At 39.5% G+C, this 20,800-nt stretch overlaps 1 protein-coding gene across 22 annotated transcripts in view; it reads left to right on the top strand.

Moving 5' to 3' along the window:
* Positions 1 to 20,800, top strand: part of Wnk1 (WNK lysine deficient protein kinase 1) — a 145,043-nt gene that overhangs the window by 110,699 nt on the left and 13,544 nt on the right. For 13 of the 22 annotated variants that reach the window (XM_028880452.2, XM_028880455.2, XM_028880454.2 and 10 more), the window contains 14 exons: positions 1,654 to 2,112; positions 2,970 to 3,254; positions 3,945 to 4,042; positions 4,148 to 4,310; positions 5,016 to 5,132; positions 5,429 to 5,602; positions 5,774 to 5,831; positions 6,164 to 6,286; positions 7,486 to 8,927; positions 11,343 to 11,426; positions 13,451 to 13,534; positions 14,459 to 14,519; positions 17,830 to 17,894; positions 19,741 to 20,402. In XM_028880452.2, coding sequence (XP_028736285.1) covers positions 1,654 to 2,112; positions 2,970 to 3,254; positions 3,945 to 4,042; positions 4,148 to 4,310; positions 5,016 to 5,132; positions 5,429 to 5,602; positions 5,774 to 5,831; positions 6,164 to 6,286; positions 7,486 to 8,927; positions 11,343 to 11,426; positions 13,451 to 13,534; positions 14,459 to 14,519; positions 17,830 to 17,894; positions 19,741 to 20,402 — 3,875 coding nt within the window. Of the gene's footprint in view, positions 1 to 1,653; positions 2,113 to 2,969; positions 3,255 to 3,944; positions 4,043 to 4,147; positions 4,311 to 5,015; positions 5,133 to 5,428; positions 5,603 to 5,773; positions 5,832 to 6,163; positions 6,287 to 7,485; positions 8,928 to 11,342; positions 11,427 to 13,450; positions 13,535 to 14,458; positions 14,520 to 16,828; positions 16,973 to 17,829; positions 17,895 to 19,740; positions 20,403 to 20,800 lie in introns of those variants that run through there. The other 9 variants (XM_028880463.2, XM_028880464.2, XM_028880470.2 and 6 more) reach the window with 3 other exon arrangements.

Genomic DNA, 20,800 nt, shown 5'->3' on the forward strand with positions numbered 1-20,800 from the left:
ATATTGCCTTTATATTGTAGCAGGGGGTGGAGGAAGGGTTATGACAAATAAAACTATTTTATGGCTACCAAGGAGCAAAGAATAGGCTAAGGCCAAGACACACCTGTCAGAGCTCCACCCACCTACTTCCTCTAACTAGGCCCCACTCCACATTTCCTCCACTTCTCAGTTCATTGAAATTGTGACTCCGTCAGAGGTCAGAACCCTTGTGATCTCGTTGTCTCTGAAAATGTTCTCCGACATGTTTACTAATCTCCTCTTTTACTTTCAGTCCAATTAAAGTTGACAGCCAAGGGACTAGAGAGATGGCTCAGTGATTAAGAGCACTGGCTACTATTCCAGAGGACCCAGGTTCAATTCCTAGCGTCCACATGGCAGCTCACAACTGTCTGTAACTCCAGTTCCAGGAGACCTGACACCCTCACACCAATGCACATAAAATGAAATTAAATAAATTAAAAAGAAAAGAAAAAGTTGACAGCCAAGATTAGCCATCAGCAGGACATGTTGACATATGTCTGCAATTCCTTAGGCAGAATGTTCAAAAGTTCCAGACAGATCTGAGCCATCTACTACACCCACCCCTCAAAAAACTTACGTGGATTTTTGTTTTGCCTGGGGGGATTATTTTGGTTGTTCTTTTGTTGATTTATTCAGTCACTTGGAAAGTACCCTGTAGAAGGCATGTTCTTATGAATAACCTTTTATCAACTTCATCTATGGGTCATTTGTAGATATATGTGCATAGAGTAATGTTATTGTCATCTCAGAACTAAAACAATATCAACTCTAAATGCACTATTTTAATTATCACTGAGTACATACTGACAAATACTCTTAATTTCTACATATATCTCAACCTCTCAGATTTTAAAATGACACAGTTGTGGAATGATGGGTGACTACATCCTAGAATCAGTGCATTTGTTAATTATACCTACTTTTATAGAGCCATTTTACTCTTAAAATTGAGACAATATAGATGAAGTCTAATTCCACTGCAAAGAAATTTGAGTTTAATCACTATAATAGCAGTCATAGATTAGGTGATCACAGACATGCTGATGGATTATGGTGTGTGAAGCGTGTGCCAATAAACAAATCTAGGTAGTAGTGGCATACGCCTTTGTAGGCAGATCTCTGTGAGTCTGAAGCTAGCTTGGTCGACAAAGTGAGTTCCAGGACAGCCAGGACTGTTCAACAGAGTAACCCTGTCTTGAAGAACAAACAAATAACAACAATAAATTGTTGTTCTGGTACAAGTCTGGAAGGCAGGGGCAGAAGGACCTAGAGTTTTAAGTCCAGTCTGGACCTCCTAGCAAGCTGCAGGAAAGCCCCAGCTGCCTAGTGAGACTCAAAATCAAAAAATAAACCAGGAAGGAGAGAGGAGAGAAATCCTTGCTTGTGTAAAGGTCCTCTTTTATTGCCAACAATGAAACATCAGCAATTTTTTCTACAACAAAAGGTTTGGAAATATTAGACACTTTACTAGCGTATTTCTCTCCTGTTCTTTCTTGATTCTTATGTGGCATGTTAATTTATACTAATGTATGCAGGGTTTTGTTTTTTCTTCTTCTTGACTAATATGTAAATCTTGCTTTTGGCAGCTTTGCTTTAAAAAAAAGTCTGTTTTGTTTTTCTTTACCTTCCCAGCTTCCAGTTTCCCAGGCAGTACCAACTATCCAAGGTGAACCTCACATCCCAGTTTCAGCACAGCCCTCAGTTGTTCCAGTCCACTCTGGTGCTCATTTCCTTCCTGTGGGACAGCCGCTCCCTACTTCTTTACTCCCACAGTATCCTGTCTCTCAAATTCCCATATCAACTCCTCATGTGTCTACGGCTCAGACAGGTTTCTCATCCGTTCCTATAACGATGGCTGCTGGCATTAATCAGCCTCTGCTCACCTTGGCTTCGTCTGCTACAGCAGCTTCAATCCCAGGGGGATCAACTGTAGTTCCTAATCAGCTTCCAACCCTTCTGCAGCCTGTGAATCAGCTGCAGAGTCAGGTTCACCCACAGCTCCTACAGCCAACAGTTCAGTCCATGGGAATACCAGCTAACCTTGGACAAGCTGCTGAGGGTCCAATTCCCTCTGGAGATGTTCTGTACCAGGTATTGTGTTAGCTAGTAAATCAGAGGGTGTTAGAGTGTTGAAATTTAATGGCAGATCATTAAGAACTTGAGAAATGTACTAGTTGAGTGTCAGAGTAACAATAACAAAAGTTGACACTCCAAACTGGATAAAATAAAAATAGCAAAATTCTGAAAAAGAATGAAAGGCTGGGCATGGTAGTGTGTGCCTTTGATCCCAGTGCTTGGGAGGCAGAGGCAGATAGCAGATCTCTGTGAGTTCAAGGCTAGCCTGGTCTACATAGCAAGTTCTAAGTCAGCCAGGGATATATAATAATACCCTGTCTCAAAGAAACTCATCATATGATTATCAAATACCATCATATTATCAAATGATTCCTTACACATTTTTGAAAATAGAGGAGTTAACTCAGTATTCAGGGTAAGCTATATAAACCTGGATATGGTTAGTGTAGTATGCCAGACTGCTCTTCTATCTGTAGGCAATAAACAGAGCAGACAATCTGATACTAACAAGAAAGTTCAGGATTTAGATTTAGAGGATTAACATTTCATAATATAACTGATAACCTGGGAGAGATTTTTGCATTCTTCCATGTAAGATTGCTATAAATTCTTTCTGTAAGGAATTAAATCTCTAAGTTCTACTTAAATGGTCTCTAGGAGGGGAAATCAGTTTAAGGTATGATTGAAAGAGTGCCACTTTCCAAGTTATCTGCCAGTTCATTTTGAAAATGACCTTTGAATTTTCTTTTAATTATTAGAAAGTGGGGCACTATTCCTTGCTTTATGCTTTTTTTCCTCTGCCCCCTCGTCTACTGATTTGCTAATTTGATGTCCCAACCCGCACTAACTCACCTTCCTCGTTTCTGTCACAGGGCTTCCCATCTCGACTGCCACCTCAATACCCAGGAGATTCAAATATTGCTCCCTCTTCCAACGTGGCTTCTGTTTGCATCCATTCTACAGTCCTAGCCCCTCCTCCTATGCCGACAGAAGCATTGGCCACCCAAGGTTACTTTCCTACAGTAGTGCAACCTTATGTGGAATCAAATCTTTTGGTTCCTATGGGCAGTGTAGGAGGACAGGTCCAAGTGTCCCAACCAGCAGTGAGTTTAACGCAACAACCCCCTACTACATCCTCCCAGCAAGCAGTTCTGGAGGTAAATGGAATTACTGCATGTTTATATGAAAAACATCTACTAAAATGGGGTTCAAATAGCAAAGGAAAAATAGGCTCCCCTGGTTGAGAACTTATTTGGAGACTGTCAAACTAACTTCTAAATGACTTTTTCTTACAGCAGAATGAAATGCCAATGTGGGGGCCTTGTTGCCACTGGCTGTTCTGTTGGGAAGTGAGTTTGCCTTAGAGAAGATTAACACTATTAGCATTTCACTTTTCTAGCTAGTGCGTTAGCCATTGTCCTTCTCCTTCCACAAACTCTTGCGGTTGGCAGTTTCATAAGAGTATCTTATCTTGCTGTGCTCCCAGCAATCATTTTTGTTCTACTAGGATACAGTTCTGAATTCATCTCTGCACTTTGCTCTACCTGCCCTATTGCACACTCTGGTAAGATGCTGTCTGCATGGCAAATTGTAGTTTCACAATGCCTAGCAAATAGGTTGGCTGACTTCACACCAACAGTCTGTATTAGAAACTAGTTTTGGAAACTTCCTTTGAAAATGTAAGCACACTGGTTTTAGATTTTGAATATTAAGAATTACTAGTACCTTCATTGCTTCTAGGACTTATAGAGGGCTAACAGGAAAACAAAAGGGGAACTTCTTAGCAATGGTAAATGATTTTTATATACATATATAGCCAAGATTTGAGTTATCCTCTCTATTCACAGAGTACTCAGGGAGTCTCTCAGACTGCTCCTCCAGAACCAGCTCCAGTAACACAGTCACAACCTACCCAGCCTGTCACATTGGTTTCATCTGTAGACAGGTAAGTAAACTAACACACTCCTTTGAGTAGTAGGCAGGATGACATGAAACTTTGGAAAAACAGGCCTTTCAGTCTCATTATACATGGAACTTGTTTCCTTCCAAGTGCACATTCAGATGTTGCTTCAGGAATGAGTGATGGCAATGAGAATGCTCCATCATCCAGTGGGAGGCACGAAGGCAGAACAACAAAACGTCATTATCGAAAGTCTGTAAGAAGTCGCTCTCGTCACGAAAAGACTGCTCGCCCAAAACTGAGGATTTTAAATGTAAATATTGATTTGTAACCATTGTATTATTGAAATAATTTGGTACTTTAATCTTAGAGATCAAGTCTAAACTATTCTCTTCATAAAATAAAGATACCTTCTGTTTTGTTTTTCAAGACAGGGTTTCTCTGTAACAGTCCTGTCTGTCCTGAACTTGCTTTGTAGACCAGGCTAGCCTGAAACTCTCAGAGATCCCCCTGCCTCTGCCTTCTGAGTGTCGGGATTAAAGGCATGTACCACCATTACCCAACTATATATAATTTTTATAGCAACCTTTTCATTTAATTTACTCCATCTCTTAATTGAATATCACATTTATTTTGTTGTTATTTTATTTGGGGTTTTTTGTTGTTGTTGTTGTTGTTGTTCTGTTTTTCAAGACAAGGTTTCTCTGTGTGTAGGCCCTGGCTGTCCTAGAACTTGCTCTATAGACCAGACTGGCCTTGAATTCACAGATCTGACTGCCTCTGCCTCTGGAGTGTTGGTACTAAAGACATGGGCCACTACCTCCTGCAGGCTCCAGAGTTTTAACTAATAGAAAAAGACTCCTTTGCTAATGGGAGATACAAGGAGCTTGAGGGCTGAGATCTTTTCGAGGATTTCCTTACTGCCAGTTTAAGATTCAAGGAATAGTGGTACCAGTGTGCTACCTCAGACACTCAAATGCAGTAATAAATCTGATATTATTACCTTTCTCCTTTTTAGGTTTCAAATAAAGGAGACCGAGTAGTAGAATGTCAATTAGAAACTCATAATCGGAAAATGGTAACATTCAAATTTGACCTAGATGGTGACAACCCTGAAGAGATAGCAACAATTATGGTATGTCTCTATTTGGAATTCCACATTTTCCCATAGTATTTGGTCTTAAGTACATGTCCTAGGCAACTATGCAGTATTTTGTCATCCACTTTCATTTTGACAATTGTAAATTTTAATTTCTGTTTTAAAGCTAGTATACCCAACCCATAGTCTATAACTTAGAGGTGTTTTTGTCTAAGATGTAGCTTATATATGTGTTTGGGATCTTACCAAGTACACAGTACCCCTGATGCATAGATAGAAGTCATAAGGTTGGTAAGAAATATACTAATAGATTGATATCATGTCTCTTATAGGTGAACAATGACTTTATTCTAGCAATAGAGAGAGAGTCTTTTGTGGCTCAAGTACGGGAAATTATTGAAAAAGCTGATGAAATGCTAAGTGAGGATGTCAGTGTGGAGCCTGAGGGTGACCAGGGATTGGAGAGTCTGCAAGGAAAGGATGACTATGGCTTTTCAGGTTCCCAGGTAGGTTCACTATACCAATAATGGGGTTCTGTTTATTTAAAATAGTTCCATATTGCCACACATTACTCCTGTGACTGAGAATGAGCATTTATGGTCTCATCAAATATGACAGTTTGCTTTGCATAATTATGGAGGTTGCATTTGAGAATAATTTTACTTCTGTTTTTGTAGAAATTAGAAGGAGAGTTCAAACAACCAATTGCTGTTTCTTCCATGCCACAGCAAATTGGTGAGTTTTTATTTTTTTATTTGTTTTTATTTGATAAGTTGTATGTGCCAATAATGGGATCTTGGGCTGGGTCCTCCCTCATTGATCACTAAATGAGAAAATGCCTTCCAGCTGGACCTCAAGGAGACATTTCTTCAGCTAAGGCTCCTTCCTCTGATGATTCTAGCTTATGTCAAGTTGACACACAAAACCACCCAGTATAGGTCTCAATAACTTATTTCATTTTTAATTTTAAAACTTTTTCATACAATATATTTTGGTTGTAATTCTCTCCCAGAGGCTTCATCCATGTATAACAGTATACATGAACTTCAATGATTTGTTTTATTCAGGTGTTTCTAGCAGTTCTTTAACACAAGTTGTTCATTCTGCTGGAAGACGGTTTATAGTGAGTCCTGTGCCAGAAAGTAGGTTACGAGAATCCAAAGTTTTCACCAGTGAAACATCAGATACAGGTAAGGATTGATTCAGCTATGCTTAAGCAAATCTTCCACCAAATCACTAATATGGTGGAAGCTTGATCAAGCAGTAGTTCATGATCAAATGAAAAGTAGAAAATTTAATAATAAAATAACACGGAAACAGGACATAGGTTAAAATAGAGAGCATTAAAATAAAATCGATAGAGTTGGACGTGAGCATATGTATGTGATCCCATTGTTCAGGAGACAGAAAAGGGATGATTTTGAGTTTGAGGTCAGCCTGGGTGGCCATATGTGTAGCCAAATTTCTAAGCGGTCTTATTAAATAAAAAACACGGAGCCAAGTATAGGGGTGAAAGCCTTAGAGATCAGGGTAATAGTGAGAGCCACCAACCAACCTTACCTCACCAGCTCTGCATCTTCCAAAATGCCACAACTTCCTGTCTACCCAGGCTTTTATTGCCTTGCTGTTCTGCCCTCTCATTGGCTCTTAGCCCAGCTATCTTGACACTGCCTGTCTGTACAGACCTCCAGGTCTCTATAGTTGATACTGGGATTAAAGGCATGTGTCGCCATGCTTGGCTCTGTTCCCTAATCTAATGTGGCCTTGAACACACAGAGCCCCTATCGGGCAAGTGATCGGATTAAGGGCGTGTGCTACCACTGCCTGACTTCTGTGTTTGCTTAAAACGGCTTGCTATTTCCTCTGATCTCCAGGCAAACTTTATTTATTAACATACAAATAAAGTTTCAGCACACATAAAATATCACCACACGTGAGACTCTGTCTCAAAAAATAAAAAAGATAAAAACATGTTAGACGTGATGGCACACATGTTTAATGCCAGCACTCCTGAAGGCAGAGGCAGACAGATGAATGTGAATTCGGGGCCAGCCTGATCTACAGAATGAGTTCCAAGACAGCTAGATCTGTTATGAGAAACCAAAATAGATAAAGGATAGATGTGCTAAATAGAACCTACACAGTAGTTTAGAGACAAATTATGTTTTCAGGTTACTCTTGTGTTTGGTTTTTCAAAGATTATGTACTCATAAGCTGCCTCACTTGGTCAAACTACTTTGCTGTTTCAGAGCATGTCATTTCCTTGGGAGATGTTATCAATTTTACTGATATGTAGCATTGTTGATAATTTAATAATGGTTCCTCAAAGACTCTTTGAATCCTTGCTTTTAAAATGAGTTAATTTCTTTGTTTTTGTTTTCATTTCTAGTTGCTGCCTCCACATCTCAGGGCCCTGGAATGAACTTGTCTCACTCTGCTTCATCCCTTAGTCTCCAGCAGGCTTTTTCTGAACTCAAACATGCCCAGATGACTGAAGGACCCAATACAGCACCTCCAAATTTCAATCACACAGGACCAACATTTTCTCCTTTCTTGGCTGGCATTGCTGGTGGCCCAACTGTAGCATCATCCTCACCATCAGTATCAGTTCCTATAACAAGCAGTCCTCTTGACATTTCCACATCAGTAATGCAGTCTGAGGCTGCATTGCCCACTGAAAAAGGCATTGCTGGAGTTACCACCAGCACAGGTGTGATAACTTCAAGTGGTCTTACCACATTTTCTGTGTCTGAGTCACCAGCACTTTCCAGTGTGGTTTCCAGTTCTACAGTACCTGCAGTTGTTGCAGTGTCTACAACATCTCAGCCAGTTCAGGCTCCCACATCTGGGAGCATTGTTTCTAGTACAGGCAGTTTTCCTTCTGGAACATTTTCCACAACTTCAGCTACTACAGTGGGTAGTGTGGCTGCCCCAAATGCTAAGCCTCCAGCTGTATTGTTGCAACAGATAGCAGGCAGTACTGCTGGCGTAGCCATAGTGACATCAGTCTCTACTAGCACTCCATTCCCAGGCACAGCTTCACAGCCATCTCTTCCTCTTAGTAGCAGCACCTCTGCTCCTACTTTAGCTGAAACAGTGGTCGTTAGTGCACACTCACTAGACAAGGCATCTCACAGTAGTACGACAGGATTGGCTTTATCCTTTTGTGCACCATCCTCTTCTTCCTCCTCTGGAACAGCAGTGTCTAGTTCTGTTTCTCAGCCTGGTGTGGTGCATCCTTTGGTCACCTCATCAGTTGTAGCTTCTACACCTGTCCTTCCCCAACCAACAGGACCTACGTCTACACCTTTATTACCCCAAGTACCCAATATCCCACCCTTGGTACAACCTGTTGTTAATGTGCCTGCTGTACAGCAAACACTCATTCATAGTCAGCCTCAACCAGCTTTGCTTCCCAACCAGCCTCACACTCACTGTTTAGAAATGGATGCTGATACCCAATCCAAAGCTCCTGGGATTGATGACATAAAGACTCTGGAGGAAAAGCTGAGATCTCTCTTTAGTGAACATAGCTCATCTGGAGCTCAGCATGCTTCTGTTTCACTAGATACACCTCTAGCAGTAGAGACCACTGTCACACCAGGAGTCTCCACCACTGCTGTAGCACCAAGCAAACTCATGACTTCCACTACGAGTACTTGCTTACCACCAACCAGTTTACCATTAGGAGCAACTGGCTTGCCAGTTATGCCAGTGGGCACACCTGGGCAAGTTTCTACCCCAGGCACACATGCTTCAGCCCCAGTCAGCACTGCAACAGGAGCAAAACCTGGAACAACTCCCCCAAAGCCATCTTTAGCTAAGACTGTGGTAAGATTTGTTATGAAATGACTAAATAAATGTGATTATTCTTCTTCCCTTCCTCAATAATTCCACATTTCCGACTGAGTCTTGTGTAGATGGAAGTTTCTGTCCCGCCCGGTCTCACAGCATATATATATATATATATATATTAATTACAAACTGTTTGGTCTATGGCTCAGTCTTCTTGCTAACTAGCTCTTACAACTTATTTCAACCCATTTCTATTAGTCTATGTTTTGCCACGAGACTTTGCGGCATAACGGCTACAGGACTAGGCAGGATAGAAACTCCTATCTACGGTCTTGAGAGTTAAAATGTAGTCATAAAGGTGCCTGGCATATAAACTGGTCACTCAGTCTTAAAGTGACAGTTTTAGGATATAAATACAGTAAACACAAGAACGTGGCTTTATTTTTAGGTCATGTTGAACAATTTTCTTAGAATATATAATTATCAGGTAAATTACAGATATTGTCCTGAGACTTAGGCCTCATGCCTATTAACTCCAGCCCCCACTTGAAGACAGAGGTAGAAGAATTACCACAAGTTCAAAGAGAGATTAGGCACTATAATGAATTATGAGTCAGGGTTGACTATAGAGTGAGACCTTGTCTAAAAAAAAAGAAAAGAAAAGCAGGGCTGCAAAGGTGGCTCAGCATTGAAGAGCACACACTGCGCTTTCAGAAGACCCATGTTTGGTTCCCAGAACCCACGTGGAGGAGGCTAACAACTACCTATACCTCCAGCACTAGGGGATCTGACCTCTTCTGACCTTTGCAGGCATCTGCATTCAGAGTGCACATACCCCCACATAGACATACATAGATATACATAGTTTAACCATATAATAAATCTTTAATGAAAAAAAATATTTTTACTGAATTGGTATGTGTTAAAGAATTCTATATCCCAAAGGGAACAAAATGTTCTACCAAGACAATAGTTTATCGTCTTCCAACTGAGAATGAAGTAAATATTCTTTGTTGTACATTCCACAGATAAATATTCGAAATTAATAAAAACTTGGAAGCTGATAAAATTGATATAATGAAAGGGAATAATCTCATTCTTCAAATCTAATAACTAGAATGCGTTTAGTTCTGCTGTTGTAAATTTCCTCTTATTATGCTGTCTTCAGCCTCTTTCTGCTCCAAAAGTCATAAGGCTAAATGATGGCTATTATATATTTCTGTCCTCTTTCTGCATTGCTTATTAATGGTAGGATTCTTTTGACAGTAACGTGGATATTCTTGACACATATAAGGTTATATCCCTATAAAAACTCACTCTAAATGGAAATTATTTTACCCCATCCTAATGTAGCTTAGCAATACAGAACAGTAGAATATTACTTCTTTACTCTTGTAATAATGAGAGTAGCTGACAGCTGTAGCTCATTGCTGCTGTCCAGCATTATCAGAGAGTATCATACCATATTTTGCTATCCTGGCAATAGAGCAGAATTAGAAATTTACCTGGTGGCATGTGCCTTTAGTCTCATTTACCCAGGAGTCTGAAGTGGGAGACTCACTTGAGAATAACCTGGTCAGTAACAGCAGGACCCCAGCCTTCCAAAAATTGACTAGATATGCTGGTATACTTGTAATCCTTCCAAAAGTTGACTGGATGTATTGGTATATGCATATAATCCTAACACTGTGGAAACTGAGGCAGTAGAATCACAAGTTCAAGCCACCCTGACCTACATCACAAGACCTTGTCTCAAAACCAAAAACTTCAATGTACAGTTTTTTACTGAATATGTATTGATTTTGCACTATTATAAATTGGAAAGTTTTTGATCTTGCCATTTTAAGTCAGGGGCTATCTCTGTATAATCTTTATGTAGACAAAACGAATTACTTGATAGTAATACATTTTTATGCCTTTTTGACCCTTGATTGGTTTTTGTTGTTTTGTTTTGTTTTGTTTTTCTCCTTCGGGACAGGATTTCTTTGTGTAGTTTTGGTGTCTGTCCTGGATCTCGCTCTGTAGACCAGGCTGGCATTGAACTCACAGAAATCCACCTGGCTCTGCCTCCCGAGTGCTGGGATTAAAGGCATGCGCCACCACCACCCCACTGGCTCACAGGTACCTTTTTCAGGTACTTAGTACCTTTGCAAGAGCTGCCAGTGTTCTTAACTGCTGAGCCATCTATCCAGCCCCTGACTGTACCTTATCGACATAAAGAATTTAGTCTTTTTATTTTTCCTTTTATTGTATTTTAATGTTTGATTCATAGCTATTTCATCATAACTCTTATTTATAGTATGTCCTAGCACAGTATACATTAAATGATAGAAGTATGCCATAACTAGACACATTTTTATTTCATTCTTCTGCATTCAAATTAGTAATCTTTTTAGTATATAATTTTACCAATGATAACTCATGGATTTGAATTTTCCTTCATTATTATAGGTGCCACCAGTGGGTACTGAACTTCCAGCTGGCACTCTACCCTGTGAGCAGCTGACACCTTTTCCTGGACCTTCTCTAACTCAGGTACTTCTAACTTGGCAGATTACTTTCTACTCCCCTGCTTTCCTTCATAGAATTTGTGTAAATTCTCCACTGCACAATCTTGGCTTCCACCCTATTTTTCGGCTGTGATTTGGTAATACTGTTCTTTTAAATTATATCTGGTAGGTTGGCATGGTAGCACATGCCTTTAATCACATCATTCAGGTGGATCTGTGAGTTCTAGGCATTCAGTGCTACATAGGGAGACTCTGCCTCAAACAAATGAATAAATAATAAACTGTATTTGGCTATACTAGTCAGATCTGACTTAATATATAAAGTAGAAAGCAGTCAAAGAAGACACTTGATGTCAACTTCAAGCTTCTACACGCATGTATATAAACACACACACCAAAGCACCACAGTCACACACACAAATAAAATGAAATTTTGAAAGGGTGGGTGGCGGGGAGTAAGGTAAAGCTTCTAAGCCATTGTAGAAATAAAGAGTTGTATGTAGTCAGAATTTACCTGGGAGTTCTGAATTAGAAGAGACCCATAAGTTGGCATTCTTGAAACCTCTGAAACCCCTCACTCCACCCTGAGAGTTCTTTACTTTTCCTTAAAGTTCTGTGCTCACTCTGTTTAAAGAAAGGAACCATGAGCCAGGCTTGGTAGAACGGGTCTATAATCCCACCACTTGGGTGGGTCAAGCAAAAGACTAGTGAGTATGAGGAGACCTGGTCTGCAGAGCAAGTCCCTGTCTAGAGGGAGAAGGATGGGAAGCACGTGGGTGACTGACACACCTTTTCTTTGGGCTTACAAGTTTTTCCTTATGTATTTAGAATTTTATTAGTGAAATAAATTGAAGTGCAGAATGCTCATACTTACCTATAATATTTAAGTTATTTATTTTCCCCACCACTAGAAAGCACTTGTTCTAAATCCATTATAAACATGAAAAAGCTTCTGACATGAGGTAGCAAGTAAATTTGAAATATTTGTAATTCCTTTTTAATTATGTATCAGAAAAGTATTACAGATTGCTTACATTAGAAGCCCAGTATGAATTTATCCCTACTTCTTTATTCCTCATTTTCAGTAGAACATGGTAGGGTAAGGAACTTGCCACAAGAGTGCCACTCCAATGGAGAACACACTCTACACAGAACACAGCCCAGCCATAAAATTTCAAGAGAAAAGGATGTATAATGCAAGGTCTATAAATTGGGAATGTATTTTTTTTTAGCCTGTTTCTCATTAGAAACATGTATTCAGAAGCCTGGCACCATGCTGTGGGAGTATCACTTGAACCCCCAGGAATTTGAGACCAAACTAGGAAACATAGCAAGACACATAACTCAGCATCCAGATTTCTAAGGGAAGGTAAAGTGTAATGAGAAAGATGTGGAGTTAATGGATAAAAGCTTGCATATAGGAAAGAAAGATGACAAGGTTAGATGCAGGATTAGAGCTTATGCCAAAAGTAGAAAGAAGGTACTTGAGTTATACACTAGTGAGGCATAGTACCTCCTTACTATCATTAATGAGAAAAGGAAGTATACTCTTAATATAGAACAGAATATATATCCATTGATAGTGACTGCATGTGTAAATGCTATCTCTTAATCAAAGAGCAGTTCCCAGAAAAATGTATGAAATTAAGAAAGAGCCGGACATGGCAGTAGAAGTACTCAGGACGCTAATCCAGGGTCAGCCTGAACTACACAGCACAAAACATGTTTTTTTAAAAAAAGAAAGAAAAGGAGTATGGGGGAAAAATCTAACAGTAGATTCTGATATGCTTTTTGGAATGTATTTTTAAATAGAAGACAGTAAATTCCCTGACATTAAACATAGCAGATAAGAAAGATGATTTTGAAGCTACAAAAGCATAGATTCCTAAGGACTGATAATACTGACAACTTGATAAATCATCCTGTTACACCTACAACAAATACTGTGTTGTGATCTAAAACATAAAAAAAATGTTCTGTATCAATTAATTATATATAGTGACTGAAGCTGCTAAACAATTTACAATGCTGTAACTGTTTTTTGTTTAGTCCCAGCAACCACTAGAAGACCTTGATGCTCAATTAAGAAGAACACTCAGTCCAGAGACTATTACAGTGACGTCTGCAGTTGGTGTAAGTTTTTAAAGCCTTGATAAAAACTGCTTCAAATTGTTATCTAGAGCACAAACTATAATCTAGACTATAAATACCATAATTCCTATTCAGTCATTGTCAACAGAAATGGCACAGATTAATCAAAGATTAATTCTGACCCCCTAATGTAACTATGGAAAGGATATCAGAGATACTTGTTTTATTTCTTTACCTCTGGGTAGATTATATTGCAGATCGATTAGCAATTTTGTGTTTATGCTTTGGAAAAGGTTAAACAAACCCCTGTGACAATATTTTGATTAAAACTCCTTTCCAGCCAGGTGGTAGTAGTGCAAGGCTTTAACCCAAGCACTTGAGAGGCAGAGTCAGGGGGATCTCTGAATTGAAGGCTAGCCTGGTGTACAAAGCAGATTCCAGGAGAGCCAAAGCTACACAGAGAAACCCTGTTTCAAAAGACCCATATATATTCCAGTAAATATCTAATCTACACTACTTAAATATCTTGTTAGAGGGACTAGAGAGATGGCTCAGCAATTAAGTACCCTTGCTACTCTTGGAGAAGAACAGAGTTCAGTTCCTAGCAGCTCACAGTGGCATGTAACTCAACCTTCAGGGAATCCAATGCCTTTTTTTTTTGCTTCTGCTGGCAATTTTCTTTTTCTTTTTTAAATCCTGTGAGTAAAAGTAAGAAAGCAGTAGAGAGTTATGATTCAGTGCTTCTTCCTAAAAGCTTCCTATCTATATCTCACACCTTTAGGTTTTAAAAGAAAAAACAAACAAAAAAAATCAAATAAAAAAACGCACTCTTTAAACAGAAGTATCTCATCATATATACTATATTTCTGCCATTTTACATAGACCAGAGAAAAAGATGACAAAGCAAAGTTGTAAGAATGATTAAAACTGAAGATTCTGTGGTATCTGTGTGTATGTGTTTTGCAGCCTGTGTCCACGATGGCTTCAACGGCAGTTACAGAAGCAGGAACACAGCCTCAAAAGGATGGTGAGACACCTCCTTCTTTTGTTTTATTAAGCCTAGTTCTACCTGTAATTAATCATATAGTTTACTGTTTAAAAGGTACATTTTTGAGATTGTTGTGCACTTTAGGCTGTTAAATATAACATTCATGTGTTTTCAATACTGAGGAGGAAATATTAGTTGATTAATGAGGATTATTGGAGTGAAGAGGTACATATAATGAACATTGTATGATTTCATAGCATAAAATCATTTGTTATTAGTTAGGCAAGAACCTTGCTATAAGACATTAATTTTAAAATGCAGGTATATTTATAAAAAGAAATTTGGGCAAAAAAAATTTGGGCAGTTTGCAAGTCTAAGTGTAGTGATGTGCCTCTATAATCTTTGCACTCAGTATGCAGAGGCAGGATAATTTTGAGTAGAAGGCCAGACTGGGCAACATAGTTAAAGTAAAGCCTGGCTTACTTTACAGCTAGATACTGTCTCAAGGGCAAAGAAAGAGGGAGGGGTGGTCAATTTACAGGTAACTTATTAATATTTCTTCTTCTTTTTTTTTTTTTCTTTTTTTTCTTCAAGACAGGGTTTCTCCGTGTAGTTTTGGTGCCTGTCCTGGATCTCGCTCTGTAGACCAGGCTGGCCTCGAACTCACAGAGATCTACCTGTCTCTGCCTCCCAAGTGCTGGGATTAAAGGTGTATGCTACCACCACCCAGCTCTTTTTAACATTTCTAAAACTGACTGTTTAATTAATATATATATATTTGCTCATAGATAAAAATAAAAGATACTGCTAGGTGGTGGTGGCACAAACTTTTAATCCCAGCACTTGGGAGGCTATGACAGAAACCCTGTCTCAAAACACAAAAAAAGAAAAAAGTTACTAATTTATCAATTTGGACATTATTATTTTTATTTTTCTATGCAGTCACATTCTGAATTGGCTCTCATTAAAAATAGTAGAAATCGCAGGGCGGTGGTGATGCATGCGTTTAACCCCAGCACTTGGGAGGCAGAGGCAGGCGGATCTCTGTGTTTGAAGCCAACCTGGGCTACAGAGTGAGTTCCAGGAAAGGCGCCAAAGCTACACAGAGAAACCCTGTATTGAAAAAAATCCCCCCCCCCAAAAAAAAGTAGAAATCAGTAAAAAAAAGACTAGAAAGTCTAAACATGAACAAAGTAGATTTTCAATATATATTAGATGCCTTGAATATATACAACAAAAACTGATGTTCAGCCCAGGGCTGGGATTGAAACCTTACAGGTACAAATCCCTAGGTTCAATCTACGTCACTTGAGGGTGTCAGGGAGAGCACCAATTAAAGGGAATGTAGAAGATAGGTGCAGTCCCCCAACTCAGGAGGATTGCCATGAGTTGCAAGCCAGTGTGGGCTACAGTGTCATCCTTGTCTCAGAGAAACAAAACAGGAAGGAGGGATGTAAAATCTGAAAAGATGACTTTCTAAACCTGTAAGAAGAGTTATTGTTTGTTTGTTTGAGGTAGGGTCTCTACATAGCCCTGGCTGTCCTGGAACTCATTATGTACACTGTGCTGGCCTCAAACACAGAGATTTGCCTGCCTCTGCCTCTGCCTCTGCCTCCTGAGTGCTGGGACTAAAGGTGTGTGCCTCCACACCTGGCAAGATAGGATGTTTTAATAAATGGTTTGGGGCAATTGTATAGTCATCTGGATAAAGCCAAGCCAAGGTAAAATTCTAAATGAAGCACAGATGAAACATCATAACATGTCAATCTAGAAATCATAAAAGTCTTTGTGTGTGTAGATAGGTAGGTAGGTAGGTAGGTAGGTAGACAGACAGATAGATAGATATGGAAACGTCATAAACCCATTTTTCAGTATTTAATTGAAGCACATTAAAAAATAGTAAAACCTCCTAAATACTTAAGAACAATATTTATACTTTCTCCCCCAACTATCTAGAGCAGAGTCCAGAACCATTTTGTTGTTGTTGTGTGTGTTTGTTTGTTTGTTTGTTTGTTTTTAATAGAAAGGGTAGCCTAGGATAGCCTGGAACTTACTATGTAGTTAAGGATTATCTTGAACTCCTGATTCTCCTGCTTCCACCTTCTGAGTGCTATAATTACTGACATGTGCTACCATGTCCAATTGAAACTTTTTTTTAAGGCCAGATACTAAACTTTTTAAAAAGGCTTTTCAGATCAACAGTCTCTGTGAAATCATATTCCAAACTAACAGCAACTAATAATACATAAATGGATGAGCTTGACTATGTTCTGATAAAATATATGTGTAAAAATGGACAGTAAGCAGAATTTGTTCCACTAATCACAGTTTTCTAATTCCTAATACAGAGGAATGAGTTACTAAGTCCGGTACAACCCAGAGGAGGCAGTAGTAGTCTTTTAGAATGACAAGATCTCACTATGAAGATAAAGAGTTCCTAAAATTGAACACAGACTGGCAAATGATATAAAAAATAAACTTATATATGAAAATGCTTTTTGTTATTGTTGTTGGGTTTTTTTTGGGGGGGGGGGAGTTGTAGCCTTGGCTGTCTTAGAATTCACTCTGTAGACTAGGCTGACTTTGAACTCCTCTGAGTTCCTCCTGCCTCTGCCTCCTAAGTGCTAGGATTAAAGACATGTTATATGAAAATACTTAATAACAAAAATACAAAACAAAACTATAAGCAATAGCATTTCTCAGCCTCATTGGAAAAAGCCTCTGGAAGTCAGTTTAGTAGTATCTGTCAAAGTTGTAGTCCACAGCTCTATAGGAGACTATTCTTAGACAAATTTGAATATAGGAAGAAAGACCAATGTAGTGTGATGGCTCGGCAAGCAGAAACGTCTGTCAACCTGAGTTTGAGCTTTGAGATTCATAAGGTGAGAAAGAGAACCAACTGCCATAAGTTGGTTCCACGGCACACAAGTGTACACACATACACACACACAAAATAAATAAATGTAATTGTTTGTGTGTGTGTGTTTTTAAAGTTACAAGCTGATCTTGCCTGGTGAGGTAACTCAGAGATTAAAAGCGCTTGCTTAGCAAGCCTGACAACCTACTTTCTCTGTCTCCAGGATCTACACTATAAATAGAGAGCTGAGTCCTGAAAGTTGTCCTCTGACATGTGCTGTTGTACATGCAAGCCCATACTCACATACAGACATCATAAACAAACCATTATAATAACTAAAAGTTTTAAAACAAAGCCTTAGCTGTTTTGTGGTCAGCCTGAGCTAGCAGATTATCTTGAAAGGTGGGGGAGATCTTCAATGTCATTTCAGGTGAGATTAGAAAGAGATGTTAATTTGCTTCTACCTTCTGTTACTTGTTTCTGTTTCTCAAGGCACTGAAGGCCATGTCCTAGCAACTAGTTCAGGAGCTGGTGTTGTTAAGATGGGACGGTTTCAGGTAAGATGATCATTTCATTTGGCTGGCCCTCTTTTGGGGCCAAACCTGGTGGCATGAGCTGTATTCCCAGATAGTTGGTTGGGAACCTGAAGCAGGAGGTCTTCCTTGGACTACAAAGTGAATTCAAGTCTAGACTCGTAACTTAGTGAGATCCTTTCTCAAAATTAAAGTAAAATAAGAATTAGAATATGCTCAGGGGTAGGACACTTACGTAGCATGTTCAAGACTCTCGGTTCAATCCCAAGTAACACCCAGAAGGGTAACACATACTACCTATGTATTTGGGACTACTTATACAATTTTATATATCATTTTATAGCTCTCTATTGTTTACCTCTCATAAACCATAAGTACTAATATTGAAGAAAATGCAGACTCCTATTTTCTTCCACCTACCGCTCTACTAGCTACTGCTTCTCGAAATGGTCTTTTCTAGACCCCTTTTCCCAACTGCTGTTCCGTTTACCTAGACATCTCTTCTGTTCCTGGTTATTATAATTTTCCTTACTATTTTATATTTTATATTTATATACTATTAAAATTTTCCTTAACTATTACTAAGAAAAGTAATAGTAAACATTTATGTCTAAAAATAGTTTCCATATTTAAGATATTTTTCTTAGTATTCAGTCCTAAAGTAAAGTCAGCATCAAGTGATACTACATTTTAATTCCCAGCTTGATCCAACCAGTGAGTTTTCTGGCTCTTGGTACATATAAAACTGTTTTCACAACCACTTCAAAATTATTTTTGAGATAGTCCTTGGAGTTGGAGATTATAGGTGATTAATTTTAATTTGCAAACTTCTAAGAGTTTGTGATGGGCTGCATTTATATGATCAAGTCGGGGCAGGGATCTGGAGTTTAATACTGTTGGATATAATCTATTCATAAGAAACATTCAAGATCCTGTAACCTGTTATTTATATTTTGACTGAGACATGAATTTGAGTTGTGTAGGTGAAGTTTTCCTGGTCCTGCCTGACCCACAGTCAGGACATATCTCTCTCACCCGCCAGTCCCGCAGCCAAGTAAACACACAGAGACTTATATTGCTTACAAACTATAGCCATGGCAAGCTTCTTGCTATCTAGATCTTATATCTTAAATTAACCCATTTCTATAACTCTATACCTTGCCACATGGCTTGTGGCTTACTGGTATCCTAACATCTGCTTCTCATGGTGGCAGCGGCTGGCAGCGTCTCCTCCTCAGCCTTTCACTTCGTGGCATTCTCTCTGTCTCTATACTTTCTTTGGGTGGGCTTGGCAGGACCCTGAGAGAAACTCTCCAGTTACAGAATTTGTGTCACATGAGAGGTAAAAATGAATCATTTATTCAGCAGCCCCAAGAATGTACATCTCAGTACTGAAGTGATGTCCTCTGTAATAGGTGTTGAGTTTACTTCACAATGATTGAAAAGACTGTGAAAAGAGATTCCACAGGTTCACTGGGGAATTAGTCGTTCCTCCTTTCACCCTCATCCCCTGCCCCACTCTACCCAAGTGTGCTGGGATTACATGCGTGCACTGCCAGCCCCGGGCTACTTGGTGCTGGGGATCTCACCAAGGGCCTCATTCATACCAGGCAAGCATTCTGCATGCTACAAATTGAACAACAACTCCTCCCCCCTCCCTCCCTCCCCCCCCCTCTTTCTCCCCCCACCCCCCTTAGAAAAAGTTTTATTATATCATCATGGCTAGCCTGGAATTTGCTTTTTAGACCATGGTGGCTTCAAACTTACCAAGATCTACCTGCCTCTACCTCCAAAGTGCTAGGGTTAAAGTCATGTACCACTTTCCCCAGGGACATCATTTTTAATCCACTTCATTCTCTTTTTCCATCAGGTTTCAGTTACAATGGATGATGCTCCGAAAGAGCGTAAAAATAGGTCAGAAGATACAAAGTCGGTTCATTTTGAATCTAGCACATCAGAGTCATCAGTTCTTTCAAGTAGTAGTCCAGAGAGTACCCTGGTAAAGCCAGAGCCTAATGGAATAACTATCCCTGGCATGTCCTTAGATGTGCCAGACAGCACCCACCAAACACCTGCCCCAGAAGCCAAGTCAGAAACAGAGCAGCCTACCAAGGTTGGACGTTTTCAAGTGACAACTACAGCAAACAAAGTGGGTCGTTTCTCTGTTTCAAGAACCGAGGACAAGGTCACAGAGCTCAAAAAAGAGGGACCAGTGACCTCTCCTCCTTTCAGAGATTCAGAACAAACGATTAGTCCTGCTGTGATACCAAAGAAGGAGAAGCCTGAGCTGGCAGAGCCTTCCCATCTGAATGGGCCCTCTTCTGACCTGGAGGCTGCCTTTCTCAGTAGGGGTACAGAGGATGGCTCCGGTAGTCCACACTCTCCCCCTCACTTGTGTTCCAAGAGTCTTCCCATCCAGAGTCTAAGCCAGAGCCTTAGTAATTCATTCAACTCCTCTTACATGAGTAGTGACAATGAGTCGGACATTGAAGATGAAGACTTAAGGTTAGAACTGCGACGACTACGAGAAAAGTAAGTCATTTTTTTCCCTCTAAAATAGTGGCTGGTTTTGTATCTCAACCCTGGTATTAAAAGCTTTTCAATACAGATGCTGATCTCACATTCCTTTTAAACAGGAAGTGATACATAAAAGCTAAAATTACCTGATTCATTGGGTTGTCCTGTAATCATCAGCATCCATGGCTTTTCTAGTTTTAGGGTTTCTGGAGCACCGTTATATTGTTACATTATTTTTGTTAATGGTACCTTTAAAGAAAGATGTTTATTTATGTGTTATTTATTTTGCCTGCATGTATGTATGTACACCATGTGCGTACCCTGCGCCCATGGAGGACAGAAGACAGTATCATTCTCTGAAACTGGAGTTACATACAGATGGTTGTTAGCTGTAATGTGGGTGCTGGCAACTG

Source organism: Peromyscus leucopus, chromosome 3 (assembly GCF_004664715.2).
Source record: "Peromyscus leucopus breed LL Stock chromosome 3, UCI_PerLeu_2.1, whole genome shotgun sequence".
Lineage (NCBI taxonomy): Eukaryota > Metazoa > Chordata > Mammalia > Rodentia > Cricetidae > Peromyscus > Peromyscus leucopus.